This window comes from Eubalaena glacialis, chromosome 19, assembly GCF_028564815.1.
Source record: "Eubalaena glacialis isolate mEubGla1 chromosome 19, mEubGla1.1.hap2.+ XY, whole genome shotgun sequence".
Taxonomy (NCBI): Eukaryota; Metazoa; Chordata; class Mammalia; order Artiodactyla; family Balaenidae; genus Eubalaena; species Eubalaena glacialis.
The window spans coordinates 40130819-40152509 of NC_083734.1; the positions used below are offsets into that span (position 1 = coordinate 40130819).

The 21691-nt window shown below is 40.5% G+C and overlaps 1 protein-coding gene across 2 annotated transcripts in view; it reads right to left on the reverse strand.

Annotated features, from left to right (window-relative positions):
- The window catches only part of SPAG9 (sperm associated antigen 9), a 155891-nt gene extending 134560 nt beyond the window's left edge, over positions 1 to 21331 (reverse strand). For both annotated transcript variants that reach the window (XM_061176596.1, XM_061176595.1), the window contains exon 1: positions 20813 to 21331. In XM_061176596.1, coding sequence (XP_061032579.1) covers positions 20813 to 21115 — 303 coding nt within the window. In that variant the 5' untranslated portion in view covers positions 21116 to 21331. The remainder of the gene's footprint in view (positions 1 to 20812) is intronic.
- Between the last annotated feature and the right edge of the window lie 360 nt (positions 21332 to 21691).

Sequence of the window (21691 nt, forward strand, 5' to 3'; positions counted from 1 at the left end):
TGTATGTCTTCTTTGTTGAAATGTCTATTTAGGTCTTCCACCCATTTTTTGATTGGGTTGTTTGTTTTTTTGATATTGAGCTGCATGAGCTGTTTGTATATTTTGGAGATTAATCCTTTGTCTGTTGCTTCATTTGCAAATATTTTCTCCCACTCTGTGGGTTGTCTTTTTGTCTTGTTTATGGTTTCCTTTGCTGTACGAAAGCTTTTAAGTTTAATTAGGTCCCATTCACTTATTTCTGTTTTTATTTTCATTACTCTAGGAGATGGGTCAGAAAAGATCTTGCTGTGATTAATGTCAAAGAGTGTTTTTCCTATGTTTTCCTGTAAGAGTTTTATAGTGTCCGGTCTTACATTTAAGTCTTTAATCCATTTTGAGTTTATTTTTGTGCATGGTGTTAGGTAATGTTCTAATTTCATTCTTTTACATGAAGTTGTCCAGTTTTCCCAGCACCATTTATTGAAGAGGGTGTCTTGTCTCCATTGTATATTCTTGCCTCCTTTGTCATAGATTAAGTGACCATAGGTGTGTGGGTTTATCTCTGGGCTTTCTATCCTGTACCACTGATCTATATTTCTGTTTTTGTGCCAGTACCATACTGTCCTGATTACTGTAGCTTTGCAGTATAGTCTGAAGTCAGGAAGCCTGATTCCTCCAGCTCTGTTTTTCTTTCTCCAGCTCTGTCTTTTGTGTTTACATACATACAAATATAAGTTTTTGTTCTAATTCTGTGAAAAATGCCATTGGTAGTTTGATAGGGATTGAATTGAATCTCTAGGTTGCTTTGGGTAGTAGTATAGTCATTTTCACAACATTGATTCTTCTAATCCAGGAGCATGGGATATCTCGCCATCTGTTTCTGTCATCTTTGATTTCTTTCATTAATGTTTTATAGTTTTCAGAGTATAGGTCTTTCACCTCCTTAGGTAGGTTTATTCCTAGGTATTTTATTCTTTTTGTTGCAATGGTAAATGGGAGTGTTTCCTTAATTTCTCTTTCTAATCTTTTGTTGTTAGTGCATAGGAATGCAAGAAATTTCTGTGCATTAATTTTGTATTCTGCAACCTTACCAAATTCATTGATTAGTTCTAGTAATTTTCTGGTAGCATCTTTACGATTTTCTGTGTATAGTATCATGTCATCTGCAAACAGTGACAGTTTTACTTCTTTTCCAATTTGTATTTCTTTTTCTTCTCTAATTGCCGTGGCTAGGACTTCCAATACTATGTTGAATAATAGTGGCGAGAGTGGACATCCTTGTCTTGTTCCTGATCTTAGAGGAAATGCTTTCAGTTTTTCACCATTGAGAATGATGTTTGCTGTGGGCTTGTCGTATATGGCCTTTATTATGTTGAGGTAGGTTCCCTCTATGCCCACTTTCTGGAGAGTTTTTATCATAAACAGGTGTTGAATTTTGTAAAAAGCTTTTTCTGCGGCTATTGAAATGATCATATGGTTTTTATTCTTTAATTTGTTAATATGGTGTATCACACTGATTGTTTTGCGTATATTGAAGAATCCTTGCATCCCTGGGATAAATCCCACTTGATCATGGTGTATGACCTTTTTAATGTGTTCTTGGATTCTTTTTGCTAGTATTTTGTTGAAGATTTTTACATCTATGTTCATCAGTGATATTGGTCTGTAATTTTCTTTTTTTGTGATATCTTTGTCTGGTTTCGGTATCAGGGTGATGGTGGCCTCACAGAACGAGTTTGGGAGTGTTCCTCCCTCTGCAATTTTTTGGAAGAGTTTGAGAAGGATAGGTGTTAACTCTTCTCTAAATATTTGATAGAATTCGCCTGTGAAGCCATCCGGTCCTGGACTTTTGTTTGTTGGAGATTTTTAATTACAGTTTCAAATTCATTACCTGTGATTGGTCTTTTAATATTTTCTAATTCTTCCTGGTTCAGTCTTGGAGAGTTGTACCTTTCCAAGAATTTGTCCTGCTCCCAGTGCAGGGGGCCTGGGTTTGATCCCTGGTCAGGGAACTAGTTCCCGCATGCTGCAACTAAGAGATCGCATGCCACAACTAAAGATCCCATATGCCACAACTAAAGATTCCCTGTGCCACAACTAAAGATCCTGCATGCCGCAACGAAGATCCCACATGCCACAACTAAGACCTGGCACAGCCAAATAAATAAATTAATAAATTTAAACAAACAAACAAACAAAAAGAGAAAGTAAAAAGACAACCCACAGAATGGGAGAAAATATTTGTAAATCGTATATCTAATAAGAGACTTCTATATACACATAATGTAAAATTATTCATCCTTAAAAAGGAATGAAATTATGATACATGCTACAAAATGGATGAGCTCTAAAAACATGCTAAGTGAAACAGGTCAAACTTAAAAGGGCAAATATTATATGATTCCATTTATATGAGGTTCCTAGGATAGTCAAATTCATTCAGACAGAAACAGAATGGTAGTTTCCAGGGGGTAGGAGAAGGAGGAAACTGGAGTTATTGTTTCATGGGTATGGAGCTTCAATTTGGATGATGAAAAAGTTCTGGAGATGGAGGGTGGTGAGGTTGCACAACAATGTGAATGTACTTAATACCACTTAATTATACACTTAAAAATTGTTAAAACGGGGGACTTCCCTGGCGGTCCAGTGGTTAAGACTTCACCTTCCAATGCAGGGGGTGCGGGTTCAATCCCTGGTTGGTGACCTAAGATCCCACATGCCTCGGGGCCAAAAAGCAAAACATAAAACAGAAGCAATATTGTAACAAACTCAATAAAGACTTTAAAAATGGTTCACATCCAAAATCTTTTAAAAAACCTGTTAAAACGGCAAAATTTTTTACGTATATTTTACCACAATAAAAAAAATTTAAGGAAAAAAACCATGGTGGCAACTATATAAAGTGAAATTTTCACAGAAGAAAAAATCATGTTAGCCTATTTAAAACAAATGCAGGGACTTCCCTGGCAGCCCAGTAGTTAAGACTCTGAGCTTCCAATGCAGGGGGCACAGGTTCGATCCCTGGTCGGGGAACTAAGATCCCATGGGCCACACGGCACGGCCGGAAAAAAAAAGCCAAACTTGACGGCACAGTCCTTTACTTTCTGACCCCTGATTAGCTATTCAACCTCAGTTCTTGTCACTCACCTATGTAAATACACAGAAGAACGTGTGTATTTTTTAAAGAACATATGGATAACTAGTATTTACTACTTAAATATATCAAAAAAATAAATGTTATGTTTTGTAGTTCTCTGAATACATCACACACTTTCAAACCTCCCATACTTTGACTCAGTGACACATAACGCAGTTAAATGTCACCCTGTCTCTGTGAAGTGTCCCGCAGGTTGACTTAGGCTTTTAGCATCTTGTACATACAGTACTTGCTAAGCAAAGCAACAGATGAGTGGGTAATTTCTGTCAAATGTTTCCCAAATCAAATCACAGCAAACAAGTACAAGTAGACTATTTTCACAGTAGAACCAAAGACAAACACTAGTCTTTTTAAAAAGTTACTTTTCTGGTTTTACAAAAGCCTATTTATTTGATTCCACAATTCTGTGCAACCTGTTTAACTTTTTAAAAGGTATTTGTTTTTGAATAGGCAGCAGTAACCAAAAAATGAGGCAAGGGCAACAAAATAACTGAAAGAAAATTTAAATTGAGTATCTGATAATTAAAATTAGAAAGTTTATTTATACCATATTAGCCTAGAAGATGCTTTTAATCAATATAGATCTCAATGCCTAAGAGATAAATGTTCACTATTCTTCAGAATAAACTTGTCTTCAAAAATATCAATGTTGGAAAAAAAAAAAAATATCAATGTTGTTTTACTAACCATTTTATTTGTTACTATAGGGTACTATTACTGTATCCTAATTAGAAATGTCTATCAAAAGTTCTAAGTAAAAATTAAAAATTAAGTTTTGGCACTTAACTGTCATTTCTGTGGCAAGTTTATTCAGATAGAAGAAATTATTTCTCAATCAGTAACTTAGAAATAAATATTTGTGGCTGAAATAAATTAAAAAACAATCAGAGCCTTCTGTCATGTGAGGACACAGTGAGAATACCGCCAGGAAGTGGGTCCTCATCAGATACCAAATCTGCCAGCACGATGACCTTGGACTTCCCAGCTTCCAGAACAGTTGGAAATAAATATTTGTTGTTAAAGCCACTTAAACTATGGTATTTTTGTTATAGCAGCCTAAGCAGACGAAGAGAGAACAGATGTGGTTGACACCACTTCTTCTCCCCTCTTTTTCTCTTGAAAGCAGACTTGATGTCCAGAGTTCTGAAAACTACTTTTTAACCATGAAGTACATTACAAGAGGTCTCAGAGTCTTGGCCTGGACTTTGATGCCATCACTCCCTATCTCCAAATTTCTTGCTGTAAGGGAAAAAAAAAAAAAAAATCAGAGAGGGAATTTCCTGGCAGTCCAGTGGTTAGGACTCTGTGCTTCTACTGCAGGGGGCATGGGTTCGATCCCTGGTTGGTGAAGTAAGATCCTACAAGCCGCGTAGCAGAGCCAAAAGGAAAAAAAGACAACCAGAGAATCATGGTGCTAACATGACTTTTAACATCACCTAGGCCAACCTTTGCTAATGCAGAAGTAATCTCTACAATACTCTGACAATAGTTCCAATGATCTTAATATTTCAATTTTTTAAATGCCTAAATATTTCTAGACTATCTACTATGTATAGGACAATGCAGGTAAAGTGTCTGTAATAACTATACTCAGGAGAAGTCACTTTTTCTGTATATGCCTAAGTCAAAGGACTTACTGAAGAACTTTTTGGAACTTTTTGGAAGTTTTATTTAGCATAATTTGGCTCCAACAGTAAGGACAATAATTTGAATGCACAAAAGAGAATTTTAAACAGCTAGGCTTTGCAATTTGACCTTTAGCATACTTATCTATCCACCATCCAACCAACCAACAAATATCTAATACCTACTGCATCCCAGTAGTTTAGTGGGGGAATTAAAGCAATAGGTTAGTTAGGTAAAACACTGGAAGTACTATGAGAGGAGAAGGACAGTACATTGTGGGAAGACATAAAATGGGTACAATACAAACTTGGGTGTCATAAAAGGCATTCCTGAATTGAAACTTGAAAGATGAATAATGGTAGCCAGGCAATAGAAGAGAAAGAGAGTGCCAAGCAAAGAGGCAGCTTTCAAGAACGCCTGGAGAAAATGCCTTTTGCATAACAAACTCAAGGTGTTCAGTATGGTTCTAAAAGGAAAAGATTAGACTGGTAAAATAAGGAGCAGCCAGATTACAAGGCCCTGTACGTTAGAAACTTTAGTCATTTCAAGAACTTTAGACAGAGCCACTAAAGGCTTTTTTTTTTTTAATACATTCTGACTTTTTTATTTATTTATTTATTTTTGGCTGTGTTGGGTCTTCGTTTCTGTGTGAGGGCTTTCTCTAGTTGCGGCGAGCGGGGGCCACTCTTCATCGCGGTGCGCGGGCCTCTCACTGTCGCGGCCTCTCTTGTTGCGGAGCACAAGCTCCAGACGCGCAAGCTCAGTAGTTGTGGCTCACGGGCCTAGTTGCTCCGCGGCATGTGGGATCTTCCCAGACCAGGGCTCGAACCCGTGTCCCCTGCATTGGCAGGCAGATTCTCAACCACTGCGCCACCGGGGAAGCCCCTAAAGGCTTTTAAGTGTGGAAATGATCTGCCATTTTGGAGAGATCCGGGTACAGTGTGGTGGACAGTTTATAGCTTGGCAGTACGGGAAGCAGACAGATCAGTTATAGGACAGTTTCAGTTGTACAATCATTTATTCAGAAATTTTCAATGGGACTTCGCTGGTGGCGCAGTGGTTAGGAATCCACCTGCCAGTGCAGGGGACACGGGTTCAAGCCCTGGTCCGGGAGGATCCCACATGCCGTGGAGCAACTAAGCCCATGGGCCCCAACTACTGAGCCTGCACTCTAGAGCCTGCAAGCCACAACTACTGAAGCCCGAGGGCCTAGACCCCGTGCTCTGCAACAACAGAAGCCACCACAATGAGAAGCCCACGCATCACAATGAAGAGTAGCCCCTGCTCGCCGCAACTAGAGAAAGCCCGCGCGTAGCAACGAAGACCCAATGCAGTCAAAAATAAATTAATTAATTAATTAATTTTTTAAAAAAAGAAAGAAAGAAAGAAATTTTCAATGGTTACTTCCTATGTGCCAGACCTGGTATTCAGTGTGAATGAAAGAAGTTCCAGCTCTTCAGAGTAGTAAAAATAGATTTGAAAAAAACTAAAGAGATTCCAGATACATTTAAAAGTTGAAAACAAAAGAAGGCAGCAATGGGGATGAAGGAGAGAGAACAGCTAAGAATGGTGACCTGGTATCTGGCTAGGTATATAGTGGTATCCCTCACGAAGATTGGGAACAGAGGATGAGAAAGCTTGGAAGTTAAGTTCAGTTTTGGACATGTCGGGAGACATTCATGTCCAATAAACAACAGTAATATGGATCTGAAACCCCAGGGAGAGATCTAGCCTTAACAGGCTGTTCTTAATAGCCTGTCAGCTCCGTGAGGGAAGAATCTTGTCTGTTTTACTCACCACTGTATCCCCAACAGACACAGTACCAGGCACACAGTGGGCACTCAATAAATATCTGTTAAATGAATGAATGAGATATACATTTTGGAATACTCAACAAATGGTAAATTGAACTGATCAGAATGGATAACATGAGCGACGCAGTGTGCAGAGTGAGAACTTACGAGGATCTTAGAAAGAGCACCAAGGAACACCAAAGCTAATGTGACCTAGAATCCACAGAGTGGTCAGATAAGTAAGAGGAAAATCAAGAGATTTCAAAGTCAGAGAACCAAAATATAATGTTTCTTAAAGAAAGAGCGAGCAAAAGAGTCAAATGTTGCTGAGAAGTCAAGTATGAGAACGCGTAAGACAGAAAATAGAAGAAATGCATTTATGAGCGTTATTCACTTTTGTGAATTTTCTTACTTGTTTTTTTTTTTGGCCGCGCCATGCGGCTTGCGGGACTTTAGTTCCCCGACCATGCATTGAAACCGCGCCTCAGCAGTGAAAGCACATAGTTCTAACTACTGGATCACCTCGGAATTCCCATCACTTTTGTGAATTTTTAAGAATATGAGTAGGCTGGGACTTCCCTGGTGGCACAGTGGTTAAGAATCTGCCTGCCAGTGCAGGGGACACGGGTTTGATCCCTGGTCCAGGAAGATCCCACAGGCCGCAGTGCAACTAACCCTGTGCACCACAACTACTGAGCCTGCACTCTAGAGCCCGTGAGCTACAACTACGGAGCCCACGCATTGCAACTACTGAAGCCCGCATGCTCTATGGCCTGTGTGCTGCAACTACTGAGCCTGCATGCTGCAACTACTGAAGCCTGTGTGCCTAGAGCCCGTGCTCCACAACAAGAGAAGCCACCACAATGAGAAGCCCACGCATTGCTACGAAGAGTAGCCCCCGTTCGCTGCAACTAGAGAAAGCCCACACGCAGCAACAAAGACCCAACGCAGCCAAAAATAATTAAAAAAACAAAAAAAAAGAATTACCCACAAAAAATGAAATAAAAAAAAAAAAGAATCTGCCCGCCGATGCAGGAGGCACGGGTTCAATCCCTGGTCTGGGAAGATCCCACACGCCACAGAGCAACTAAGCCCATGCACCATAACTACTGAGCTTGCGCTCTAGAGCCTGCAAGCCACAAATACTGAAGCCCGTGCACCTAGAGCCTGTGCTCCACAGCAAGAGAAGCCACCGCAAAGAGAAGCCCATGCACCACAACAAAAAGTAGCTCCTGCTCGCCACAACTAGAGAAAGCCTGCATGCAGCAACGAAGACCCAATGCAGCCAAAAGTAAATAAATAACTAATAAAATAAAAATAAAAATGAAAAAAAAAAGAATATGAGTAGGAGAAAATCTATTATACCTAAAGTTTCATATCTAAATAATTACTCTTCATATCTAAATAATGAGATGAATTATTTCCTGCATGGACAGCTTCCCTTTTATAAACTTGCTTGTTCCATCTAAAGTGCCTGCCTCTTTACTCTGTATCACCTCACCTTTTTTATTTCCCGTGTAACACCTATTACAATCTGTAATTAACTGGTTTATTCTTTATTACAATATAAACTCTAAGAAAGCAAGGGCTACCTTACTTGTCTGATCTGTTTGTGGCCACATTCTCAGAGTCTAGAACAGTGCCTGGCTCAATATATATTTGTTCTTTCTGATTATTCATGTCTCCTGTTTATCTACCTATGGGAACGGGATAGGAAAGAACTAGAAGATCATGGAGTTTCTGCCCAGCCATTAAAAAATACCTGCAGGAAGAGCAAGTGAAAATACATTTTAAAGGACAATAAGAGAATCCAGAATCACAAAAATCCTAGACCCATCCCCTGTGGAGAATCCAATCAGCAGGACCTCAAATTACAAGGAAAAAATTCTCCTCAGGCTCTATAAATCCTAGTGGAGCAGGTAAGCAGTCAGAAACAAGGTAAAAAAAGTTACCAGAGAAAACATTAAATGTAGGGTAGTTTCTCAATTTCTGCATCTCTAAGTTTCAAAGGGGAAAAATAATCCATGGTATTTTTATACTATAATCTTAAACAAAAACTTTTAACCAATTTTAATTGTTTTATAAATCTCAGATTTAAATTTCTTACAGAAAAGTAGCTAAACCACAATCATTTCTTCCTTCCAGGTGAGTGACATTAGTTCACTATAAAAATATTAACTTACCTCTATAACTGACATGTACTCTGTTCCTAAACATTAATTCAAATGGAATATTAGATATTAGAAAATGTTCTCCTATGTAAATAAAATTGTGGTTATATGGTACAATGCTTTCATTTTTAGGATAAGTACTTTAAGTACTGAAGGGTGATGTGTCATAACATCTGCAATTTACTTTGAAATGGTTCAGCAATTTAAAAATATGCGTAGGTATGTATATATTTTGTCATATGTATGTGGTGTGTAGGTAGATAAATAAAAGAACTACTGAATCCAGGTAACAAATATATAGATAATAAACATACTTTTCATTTTTCTGTATTTTTGAAAATTTTCCTAATAAAAAGCTGGGGGTGGGTTACTGAAAAAGTTTACTGACCTCAAAAATAAAAGGGGGGGAACTCCCTGGTGGCGCAGTGGTTAAGAATCCACCCACCAATGCAAGGGACATGGGTTCGATCCCTGGTCCAGGAAGATCCCATATGCCACGGAGCAACTAAGCCCGTACGCCACAACTACTGAGCTTGCGCTCTAGAGCCCGCGAGCCACAACTACTGAGCCCATGCACCACAACTACTGAGCCCATGAACCACAACTACTGAAGCACATGCACCACAACTACTGAGCCCACACGCCGCAACTACTGAGGCCTGCCCACTCTAGGGCCGGTGCGCCGCAACTACTGAGCCCACGAGCCACAACTACTGAGCCCATGCACCACAACTACTGAGCCCATGTGCCTACAGCCCGTGCTCCACAACAAGAGAAGCCACCGCAATGAGAAGCCCGTGCACTGCAACGAAGAGTAGCCCCTGCTCGCCACAACTAGAGAAAGCCTGCACGCAGCAACGAAGAACCAACGCAGCCACAAAATAAATAAATAATAATAATAAAATAAATTATGTAGCAGAGTACATGATACAGAGCAGGTACTCAAAAATTTTAATTCACCACCTTCCTCTTAAAAAATAAAAACAGTATTTTTAAAGTTCCCAATAATAATTCTAAATCCTCAACTTAGAAACTTCTCTATTGTATTAACATGTAAATTCCCATGGCTCAGTTCAAACGTTTTCAGCAGAACTATGCCAAACTACTAGACACGAAAATTCTTTTTTTCTTCCCTTGAAATGTACTGTTTATTATTTTTTCTTTTAATTTTTATTGGAGTATAGTTGATTGAAAATGTGCTAGTTTCTGCTGTACAGCAAAGTGAATCAGTTGTACATATACATATATCCACTCTTTTTTAGATTCTTTTCTCATATAGGTCATTAGAGAGTATTTCCTGTGCTATACAGTAAGTCCTTATTAGTTATCTATTTTATATATAGTAGTGTGTATATGCCAATCCCAATCTCCCAATTTATCACTTCCCCCATTTCCCCCCCGGTAACCATAAGTTTGTTTTCTACATCTGTGACTCTATTTCTGCTTTGTACATAAGTTCATTTATACCATTTTTTAGATTCCACATTTAAACAATATCATATATTTGTCTTTCTCCGTCTGACTTACCTCACTTAGTATGATAATCTCTAGATCCATCCATGTTGCTGCAAACAGCATTATTTCATTCTTTTTATAGGCTAATATTCCACTGAATATATGTACCATATATTCTCTGCCCATCCCTCTGTTGATGTACATTTAGGTTGCTTCCATGTCTTGGCTATTGTAAACAGTGTTGCAATGAATGTGGGGGTGCATGTATCCTTTCAGATTATGGTTTTCTCCAGATATATGCCCAGGAGTGGGATTGCTAGATCATATGGTAGTTCTATTTTTAGTTTTTTAAGGAACGTCCATACTGTTCTCCATTGTGGTTGTACCAATTTATATTCCCACCAACAGTGTAGGAGGGTACCCTTTTCTCCACACCCTCTCCAGCATTTATTGTTTGTAGATTTTTGATGAAGGCCATTCTGACTGCTGTGAGGTGTTACCTCATTGTAGTTTTGATTTGCACTTCTCTGATAATTAGTGATGTTGAGTATCTTTTCATGTGTTTTTTGGCCATCTGTACGTCTTCTTTGGAGAACTGTCTATTTAGATCTTCTGCATTTTTTGACTGTCGTAGCAAGCCTAGTCGGTCACTTTGTTTGCAAGTATTTTCTCCCATTCTGTGGGTTGTCTTTTCGTTTTGTTTATGGTTTCTTCTGCTGCGTAGAAGCTTTTAAGTTTAACTAGGTCCCATTTGTTTATTTTTGTTTTTATTTTCATTACTCAAGGAGGTGGATCAAAAAAGATATTGCTGTGATTTATGTCAAAGAGTGTTCTGCCTATGTTTTCCTCTAAGAGTTTTATACTGTCCAGCCTTACATTTAGGTCTTTGATCCATTTCAAGCTTATTTTTGTGTATGGTGTTACAGAGTGTTCTAATTTCATATTTTTACGTGTAGCTGTCTAGTTTTCCCAGCACCATTTATTGAAAAGACTGCCTTTTCTCCATTGTATATTCTTGCCTCCTTTGTCATAGATTAATTGACCATAGGTGCATGTGTTTATTTCTAGGCTTTCTATCCTGTTCCACTGATCTATTTTTCTGTTTTTGCGCCAGTACCATACTGTTTTGATTACTGTAAGCTTTGTAGTACAGTCTGAAGTCAGGGACCCTGATTCCTCCAGCTCCACTTTTCTTTCTCAGAATTGCTTTGGCTATTCAGGGTCTTTTTTGTTTCCATATAAATTTTAGAATTTTTTGTTCTAGTTCTGTGAAAAATGCCATTGGTAATTTGATAGGGATTGCATTGAATCTGCAGATTGTCTTGGGAAATATAGTCCTTTTGACAATACTGATTCTTCCAACCCAAGAACACGGTATATCCTTCCATCTGCTTGTGTCATCTCTGATTTCTTTCATCAGTGCCTTATAGTTTTCAGAGTAGAGGTCTTTTGTCTCCTTAAGTAGGGTTATTCCTAGGTATTATATTCTTTTTTTTTTTTTTCGACTTGATATAGGCAGTTTTATTTTAGATTACATGGGCTTCTATTAGAAGTGTAAACCAACTGAGATCACCATACCACCCCTTAAGCAAACCCTGGGATTTACTGTCCTGATGTCTGGTCTGATGTTACTACACCCTACCCTGCAAGGCAGTGGAGGGGGCGGTGGGATGTCTCCACAGGTCTGGTAGGCAAGAGCCTCCCTGCCCAAAACCTGGCCCTTGGGTCTGTGGTTTTGAAGGGACGATCCTATCAGCACACTTAACAAGAGGGATGAATCAAAATACTGCTACTTTAGAAATTCAGACGTGTGATTGAGAGAATGGACATTTAGGCTTTAATGACTAAAGCAGCTACTTGAGAAACCACAGCTTCCCGATTCCTGGACCCATTTTTATCCATACTTTATTTTTCCCTATTCCCATCACATCTGTAGTTACCAAAACCTGTCATTCTTTTTGATGTGATGGTAAATAGGATTGTTTCCCAATCTTAGAGGGAATGATTTCAGCTTTTCACAGTGCAGAATGATGTTAGCTGTGGGTTTGTCATATACAGCCTTTATTATGTTGAAGTAAGTTCCCTCTATTCCCACTTTCTGGAGAGCTTTTATCATGGGTGTTGGATTTTATCAAAAGCTTTTTCTGCATCAATTAAGATGATCATATGCTTTTTATTCTTCACTTTGTTAATCTGGTATATCACACTGATTGATTTGTGGATACTGAAGAATCCTTGCATCCCTGGCATCAATCTCACTTGATCATGGTGGATGATCCTTTTAATGTATTGTTGAATTTGGTTTGCTAGTATTTTGTTGAGGATTTCTGCATCTATGTTCATCAGTGATATTGGCCTGTAATTTTTATGTGTGTGTGATATCTTCTCTGGTTTTGGTATCAGGCTGATGGTGGCCTCATAGAATGAGCTTGGGAGTATTCCTTCCTCTGCAATTTTCTGGAAGAGTTTCAGAAGGGTAGTTGTTAACTCTTCCCTAAAAGATTGCTAGAACTCCCCTGTGAAGCCATCTGGTCCTGGACTTTTGTTTGTTGGAAGTCTTTTAACCACTGTTTCAATTTCAGTACTTATGCATGGTCTGTTGACATTTTCTATTTCTTCCAAGTTCAGTCTTGGAAGGTTGTGCTTTTCTAAGAATTTGTCCATTTCTTCTAGGTTGTCCATTTTATTGGCATGATAGTTGCTTGTTGTAGTCTCTTATGATCCCTTGTATTTCCTTTGTGTCAGTTTTAACTTCTCCTCTTTCATTTCTAATTTTATTGATTTGAGCCCTGTCCCCTTTTTTTCTTGATGAGTCTGGCTAAAGGTTTACCAATTTTGTTTATCTTCTCAAAGAACCAGCTTTTAGTTTCATTGACCTTTGCTATTGTTTTCTTCGTCTCTATTTCATTTATTTCTGTTCTAATCTTTACGATTTATTTCCTTCTACTAACTTTGGGTTCTGTTTGTTCCTCTTTCTCTAGTTGCTTTAGGTGTAAGGTTAGGTTGTTTATTTGAGATTTTTCTTGTTTCCTCAGGTAAGATTGTACTGCTATAAACTTCCCTCTTAGAACTGCTTTTGCTGCGTCCCAGAGGTTTTGGACCACTGTGTTTTCATTATCATTTGTCTGTAGGTATTTTTTTCTTATTTCCTCTTTGATTTCTTCAGTGATCCACTGGTTGCTTAGTAACATATTGCTTAGCCTCCATGTGTTTGTGTTTTTAACAGTTTTTTTCCTGTAACTGATTTTCTTTTCTTCTTTTCTTTTGGCCGTGTCATGCGGCACGTGGGATCTTAGTTTCCCCGACCAGGGATGGAACCCGCGCCCCCTGCATTGGAAATGCAGAGTCTTAACCACTGGACCACCAGGGAAGTCCCTCCTGTATTTGATTTCTAATCTCATAGCGTGTGGTCAGAAAAGATGCTTGATATAATTTCAATTTTCTTAAATTTACCGAGGCTTGATTTGTGGCCCAAGATGTGATCTATCCTGGAGAACATTCTGTATGCACTTGAGGAGAAAGTGTATTCGGCTGCTAAGACCATCTGATCTAATGTGTCATTAAAGGCCTGTGTTTCCTTATTGATTTTCTGTCTGGATGATCTGTCCATTGATGAGACTGGGGTATTAAAGTCCCCCACTATTATTGTGTTTCTGTCGATTTCTCCTTTTATTGCTGTTAGCATTTGCCTTATATACTGAGGTGCTCCTATGTTGGGTGCATATATATTTACAATTGTTATATCTTCTTCTTGGATTGATCCTTTGATTATTATGAAGTGTCCTTCCATGTCTCTTGTAACATTCTTTATTTTGAAGTCTATTTTGTCTGATATGAGTATTGCTACTCCAGCTTTCTTTTGATTTCCATTTGCATGGAATATCTTTTTCCATCCCCTCACTTTCAGTCTGTATGTAGACACCAGAATTCTTAAGTGAATTCCACAGACTTGTATTAAAGCTAATAACAAAATATCACTGGCCAAAACTTCAAAATGTATAGAATTTACACACATATATTTCTTTTTTTTTATATATATATAAATATATTTATTTATTTATTTTTGGCTGCATTGGGTCTTCATTGCTGTGTGCGGGCTTTCTCTAGTTGCGGCGAGCAGGGGCTACTCTTCGGTGCAGTGCGCGGGCTTCTCATTGTGGTGGCTTCTCTTGTTGCAGAGTGCCAGCTCTAGGCATGCAGGCTTCAGTAGTTGTGGCACGCAGGCTCAGTAGTTGTGGCTCGCGGGCTCTAGAGCGCATGCTCAGCAGCTGTGGCACACAGGCTTAGTTGTTCCGCGGCATGTGGGATCTCCCCGGACCAGGGATCGAACCCGTGTCCCCTGCACTGACAGGCGGATTCTTAACCACTGCGCCACCAGGGAAGCCCTACACACATATATTTCTAAATGTCAGCTTTTTGAATAAACACATTGCATACATTTTTAAGTTGGGTCTATGCTGATATTTCTTATCTCAACCTAGTAATTTACTTAGGTAACATCTATACTCATTATGAGTGCTGAGCAGGGCAAAAAAAAAAAAAAAAAAGGTGTTTTTAAAACAACTCAACCATTGGTCAAGGGAACAAAAGAACAGGTATTTGGCTACAGTCTAATACTAGCTCTCCTGGGAACCAAAAGGTTCCATGTGATTTAAGTATGCAGTGTGTAGTTAAAGGTAAGCTAAGGAGTCCAAGAAACTTACGTACCAAACATAGGCACCGAATTGGATCAGTGACCGATGGCTTATACCACAGTAATCTAGTGAGTAGTTCTTACTCTACTAATCCATCTTGGTACCTTACCCATTTTGATAGTCTCTTTTGTGATTTTAAATAAGTAAAATGTGAATGTCACCATCCCAAGGACATATAATGTATCTCAGTTAGATACTTAAATTCAGAAATCTCTAAAGGTAAAGGGTAAGATCTGTCTTAATAGCTAAACAATGGTTAACTAACTGATTACCATTTCACAAGGTAACACACACACCCCCTCCCACCAATGTACACACATTCCCCTAGAGAACAAATACACTGTTCATTTCAGAAAGTGCCTGGAAGTAGGGATTGACTAGACGCAAGGACATATCTACTCTGACTAGGGGCAGTGTGAAGCTTATTTCAAATAGTTCTGCAAGAAAAAACAATGGTATTTTTTTAAGTGTATTTTAAAATGTACTCATTTTATATACAAAATAATTTGGGCATACAGAGATCAATAAAGCACTAAAGTGTATTTTGAGCATTCTAAAACTTAGAAATTAAGAGGTAACATAACATTCTGAAAAGCTGCTGACCCTTGCTCTAACTGAACCAAGAGAGAAATGAAGTCAGCACCTCAGTCAATCCTTGGAGCAAAAATCTTTAATTCCCTGAAGATACCACAAGATACTGGTTTCAAGGAAAAAAATATGGTGGCAAATATATAAAGTGAAATTTTCACAGAAGAAAAAATCAAGTTAGCCTATTTAAAACAAATGCAAGGACTTCCCTGGGGTCCAGTGGGTAAGACTCCACGCTCCCAATGAAGGGGGCCACGGTTCGATCCCTGGTCAGGAAACTAGACCCCATATGCATGTTGCAACTATGAGCCTGCGTGCCGCAACTAAAAAAAGATCCTGCATGCTGCAACTAAAGATCCCACAAGCTGCAATGAATATCCCATGTGCCGCAACAAAGACCCGGCACGGCCTAAATAAATGTTAAAAAAAAAAAAAAAGCACTGAACAGGTGCCACAGAGAGACTTCACTTTTTAAAAGTGTTTGAAAACTTTATGTCAAATGTTAACAACTAATGGACCTACTAACAGATCATCTGTGCATATAAACAAACTACTTTTCCCCTACTGCTCCACTTAGTTTCCTGAACAGGGATGGAACCCATGACCCCTGCAGTGGAAGCTCAGACTTGTAACCACTGGACCACCAGGGAATCCCCATAATCTACTTAATAGCGAATTAAATTTCTTTTGACACTAGAGTAATAGAATTAAGGCTAAAAATCTGAATAAACATCATAATTACCAATTTAAATAACAACTGTGCTAAAGACACAAAATAAACTTAATGTTGAAGCAAATAGGGAATTTCCACTTTTAGCATACTAAGTCCTCAATAGCCACCATCAACAAATATAAGCTGAAGTATTCAAAATTACTCTTCACTCCTGTCTTGATAAAAAAAATCATAAAACTAAATTGAAAAGACTTCAAATATTCCTTTTTAAGTGTTTATTAAAGAAGTGAACTTTCATTGTAAATTATTTTGCAAACAAATCAAAATTAATTTCCTTAACTTTTGATTAAAATATTTTTATGAATCAGTGAGAACTATAACATCGATTTTTAAAAATCAGTATCAATGCCTGCTTTCCTGCCCACAAATCTTATCACTCACTCCCATGTTCATAGACTTCCAAAGAAAACAACCTGATTAAAGTCTTAATATAAAACATCCATTTTGTTACTTCTTTAAGTGGTGATTCACTGGGGAAAAGTTAATTAGAATATTCTCAGTAATATCTCTCATCTCTGCACTTAATCACCCCAGTCTTTTTCAGACAAAAAGCCACAGAAAAGCAGTCATAAAATCACATAATCACAACATCTTCTTCCCAGCAAAGATATTCTCTCTTCATATATGCTTCTACCATTCACGGAGAATGAAGAGGGTACATCTTCATTTTTATGTGCAATCTCCCTCCACCCAATCATGCTAAATAAACTCTCACTTTGAAACTAAATTCCCTATGTATAACTGAATCACTTTGCTGTACATCTGAAACTAACACATTGTAGATCAACTGTATGTCAATAAAATTTTTTTTTTAATTTTTAAAAACTAAATTCCTACAAAAAAAAGTTCTTTAATTCATTTGCCTACTTCAGGGAAGTTTTCTTTTTTTTTTAATTACTCAAAACAAATCATGTCTATTTTAAAAGAATCAGAACTTACACAAACAAAAACATAAAAAACACTAACATATTCTTCCCCAAGAATAACATCTTTCTCCAGATTTTTTTTTTTTTGTCCGCACCACTCGGCTTGTGGGATTAGTTCCCCAACCAGGTGTTGAAGCCGGGCTCCAGCAGTGAAAGCACCGAGTCCTAACCACTGGACCGCCAAGAAATTCCCTCTCCAGATTTTTTTTAAATTATTGATTTACAGGTAAATTGTTCATAGATTCACAAGGCTTACTCTGGATAGAGTAGACAGGAAAAGTCTAGCAGAAGAAGTGAAATTTAAGCTGAGCCAAAAGTGAGGAGCTAGCCAGGGTGAAGCTCTGAGGGAAAAGCACTCTAGGCCAAGGAAACAGCATGGGCAAAGGCATCAGACAGGACTTGGTTAAAGAATGGAAAAAATATACATGGCTGGAGCAGGGAGCCCAAAGGGGAGAATGGTGAGAGCTATAAAATGATAGATTTCTTGATTAGCATTTGAAGCTGGTTACAAATCTATCTAAAATCAGCCCTCCTTCAGATTGTTTTTATAGACTCAAAACCATCAGGCTAACTCCACACAGCAAATTCAAATAAGCAATTAAAAAGACAGAAGGTATTCAAATTTAGTACCATTATAATAAAGATTAACTTCCTGATTCCTTGTTGAGAATTCCTGCAAGCAAGAGATTAAAGCACTTCATACCTCCTAAAACATCCTCGTTATTTACATATCCTCCTAAATTTCCACAAAGGTGCTCAGAATTTACTTAACTCTCTCTGGTGATGGTCAATTTCCATACTTTCAAATATTCTTGCTGTAAATACCCTGAGGCATTTTTGCTGTAATACCAGCCTGTTTATGGAAATAGTCTTCGTATTAAAGGCCACAAACACTCAAAGAAAATTAAACACAGAATCATTTCTGCATATTGGACTAAGACTGAATTTCTGAGTACTTGGGTAAAACTTGATTTATGATCTTACATGAAAACTGACAACAAGATGGTTTTACATTTGTGGTCTGGAAGTTGGCTCATCTAGCATTACATCAATGTTCTGTATTCTCAGATCATGGCCCTCTGCCCAAAGGTTTCATTATAGAAAATTTATAGACATATTTGAAAAAGCATAAATTACAAAGAAAGTCATTGGATAATCTATTTTTTTTAAGTCATTTACTTAAGAAATTAATATACAATCCAGAGTCTAGCAGCTTAGTTTTATTTTCTGATTCTGCAACCTGTGGCAGATGGTTTTCTGGGCACGTGCGACCCTGGCATTTTGCCTATGTTTACACGGACTGACAGGAGTTTAAGGCTGAAAGGAGTAATTTCTTTTATCTGCAGTAACAGGTCATGCTGGGCCTGTTCCTCACCTGTGTGTATATTTGGTTAATTCCACAGTCTTTCCATTTACATCCACACAATGGCAAGGACCTGTCTGAGCATGAAGACATGGCAAGTCATCTCAGGAGTAGTACTACATAACCTCCGTTCCATAAACAGTTCCGTAAACAGCTAACAAACCAGTGGAAATTTTGATTCCATCCTTAGATTTTCTTTTTCAACCCTTCCTTCCCTATATACTTGGAAATACTCTTGAAATAAAGTCAATTTTGTTTGGCAAATTCAATAGCATTCCTTTGAGACAAATGGATCACAAAATCAGAACTAAAAATCATCATACAGTCAAGCTTAAGGAAAAAAAAAAAAAACAGGGACTTCGCCGGTGGCACAGTGGTTAAGAATCCACCTGCCAATGCAGGGGACACGGGTCCAATCCCTGGTCCAGGAAGATCCCACATGCCACGGAACAACTAAGCTCGTGTGCCACAACTACTGAGCCTGTGCTCTAGAGCCCGCAAGCCACAACTACTGAGCCCGTGCACCACAACTACTGAAGCCTGCACACCTAGAGCCCTGCTCTGCATCGAGAAGCCACCGCAATGATAAGCCACCGCAATGATAAGCCCGCGCACCGCAACAAAGACTAGTCCCCACTCGCTGCAACTAGAGAAAGCCCGCGCACGCAGCAACAAAGAACCAACGCGGCCCTAAATAAATAAATAAATAAATAAATTTATTTTAAAAAAGAAAGACCTGGTACAAAGGTGTAAGTGACAAAAAGTTTAAATGGTGGTACTACTTAGTCTTAGGAAATGAGCTGCACATCCTTAACACTTTTCAAGTACTGGGGCTTCCCTGGTGGCGCGGTGGTTAAGAATCCGCCTGCCAATGCAGGGGACACGGGTTCGAGCCCTGATCGAGGAAGATCCCACATGCCGCAGAGCAACTAAGCCTGTGTGCCACAGCTAGTGAGCCTGCGCACCACAACTAGTGAGCCTGCACTCTAGAGCCCGCGAGCCACAACTACTGACCCTGCTTGCCACAACTACTGAAGCCCGCGCGCCTAAAGCCCGTGCCCCGCAACAAAAGAAGCCACAGCAATGAGAACCCCGCGCACCACAATGAAGAGTAGCCCCGACTCACCACAACTAGGGAAAGCCCTCGTGAAGCAACGAACACCCAACACAGCCAAAATAAATAAATAAATAAATAAATTTTAAAAAAGAAAAAAAACTTTTCAAGTATTTTTGAAATACAACATGTCGTTCCTTCAATAATTAGTTATTTAGCTTCCTTCAATCACCATATATTTAACCAGGTTTGCTAGATGCTCAAGAAACAAAGATGAATAGGACACTTCACCTGTATTAGATAAGTTCCACAGAAATAATGCCTACACATCCTGAAAGCTAAAATCCTCTACTGTCTCAAGAAGTCAAAGACCCATCACTTGCACTCCAGAGCTGCAAAAGGTTCACAGACTCAAGGTTAGGGCACCGAGGTCACACTGCTGAGGCACTAAAGTTAAAAGCTGGCCAAGAGCACCTGTAAACTGTGGTCTTTGAAAAGGCTTGCCAACTGTCACCCACACCTCCTCAACCTGCCCCTCACCCCGTTCCCGTCCTCTTTATAAATAAACAAAGGGTTTTTAAAGGGAACTGTCCAAGGTTACCACCTGACAAGGAAGAAAGCTTTGATGTGGGATACCAATAAAATAAAATCGCATACTCTCCATATTTACAGAGTATTGTTATACAACATCTAACTGTTGACAAAGTGTCAACCAAGGCACTTAAAACATAAAATAAAACCTCTTTTTCAATAGGGTTAAAACGTCAACAAGAAACTGGCCGAAAGAGGGAGATCTCTAACTTCCCAAAGCAGCAACCCCCAGGAAAGGTGCTGGAACCAGCGGAAGTTACATATCCAGGGCAGTAGTGTTTAAATGCGCCCCCCCACCCCGCCCGTGGTAAAAGTTTGAACCGCCATCTGACTATCCCACGGTGGTCGGAAACTTCCCTAAACTACAAGAGGCAAGCAGACACCCTAAAATCTCCGCTCTCAGCCAATCCCAGGTGCCCTCAGGCCAGGCTGTGGCTTCCTCCCCGGGCCTTGCTTCCCCCATCTCACTCTCTTCTCCTGGACACTCACTAGCCTGCCTGGGCGTCCAACGCCGGCCGGGGGTCCCGGGACCTCGCGGCCGCCGGGCTCGGTCCGGCTGGCCTCGGCCTCAGGCCTGCCTCCAGGAGGCCGACGCGCCTCCCATCCTGAGACGGACCGCGACCCCCGGCCCCCGGCCCGCCCTCGGGCCGGGCCCTCGCACTCCCAGCCGGCCGGCCCTCACCTCCTCGGCGTGCTTGCGCAGCGCCTTCTCTCGCTCATACTGGGTGATGAGCTGCTCGTTGTCGTCCCGCAGCAGCTCCAGCTCCACCTGGTGCTCCTGGTCCTGCGCGAACACCGAGTCCAGGTTCTCCAGCACGGCCACCACCAGTGGCATCAGCTCCTTGACCACCTCCTCGTCGTAGCGCCCGATGAGCCGCTCGAACTCGCGGTAGATGGAGCCGGCCAGGCCGGACACCCGCTCCGACATCACGGCCCCGGAGCCGCCGGGCTCCTCCTGGTACACCACACCGTCCTCCAGCTCCATGGTGGCGGGCGGCCGGCCCGGGGCGTCGCCGGCTGAGGGGACGACAAGGGCCCGCACGGGACGGGCCGCTGGGGCTGGGGCTGCGGCTGGGCCCGGCTGGGTGGGGGCCCGGGACGGAGGAGGGGAGGGGTGAAACGAGCGCAACCAGCCCTACCGCCGCTGCACCAACTGCCGGGGCGGCTAAGCCGCGCGCGCCACACGTCACCCGCGGGGCGGGATCCGCGCCGCGTCGGCCCGTAGGGCGGGGCCCCGCGGGAGGCCAGGAGCGGCCGGGGGCGGGACCAATGCGCCACCCTTCGCCGGCGGAGGCGGCGTGGCGTCAACACTCGGCGCCGCGAGGTCGTTGCGTAAGCCAATAGGAAAGACTGCGAGAGGAGGGTGGTGAGAAGTGCCCGCCCCGGGCGCGATTTGTAGGGAGAACCTCAGTGGAAAGGGAGGGGTTCTGGAAGAGTGACTAGAAGTCCAGAATAGCCAAAATTTTATTACATTTTACAGCTCACAGAGGGCTTTCACATTTGTTCCTCACCACAAGGATGTTTGGTGCGGTAGACGTTTGGCCTTCGTTTCACAGACAAG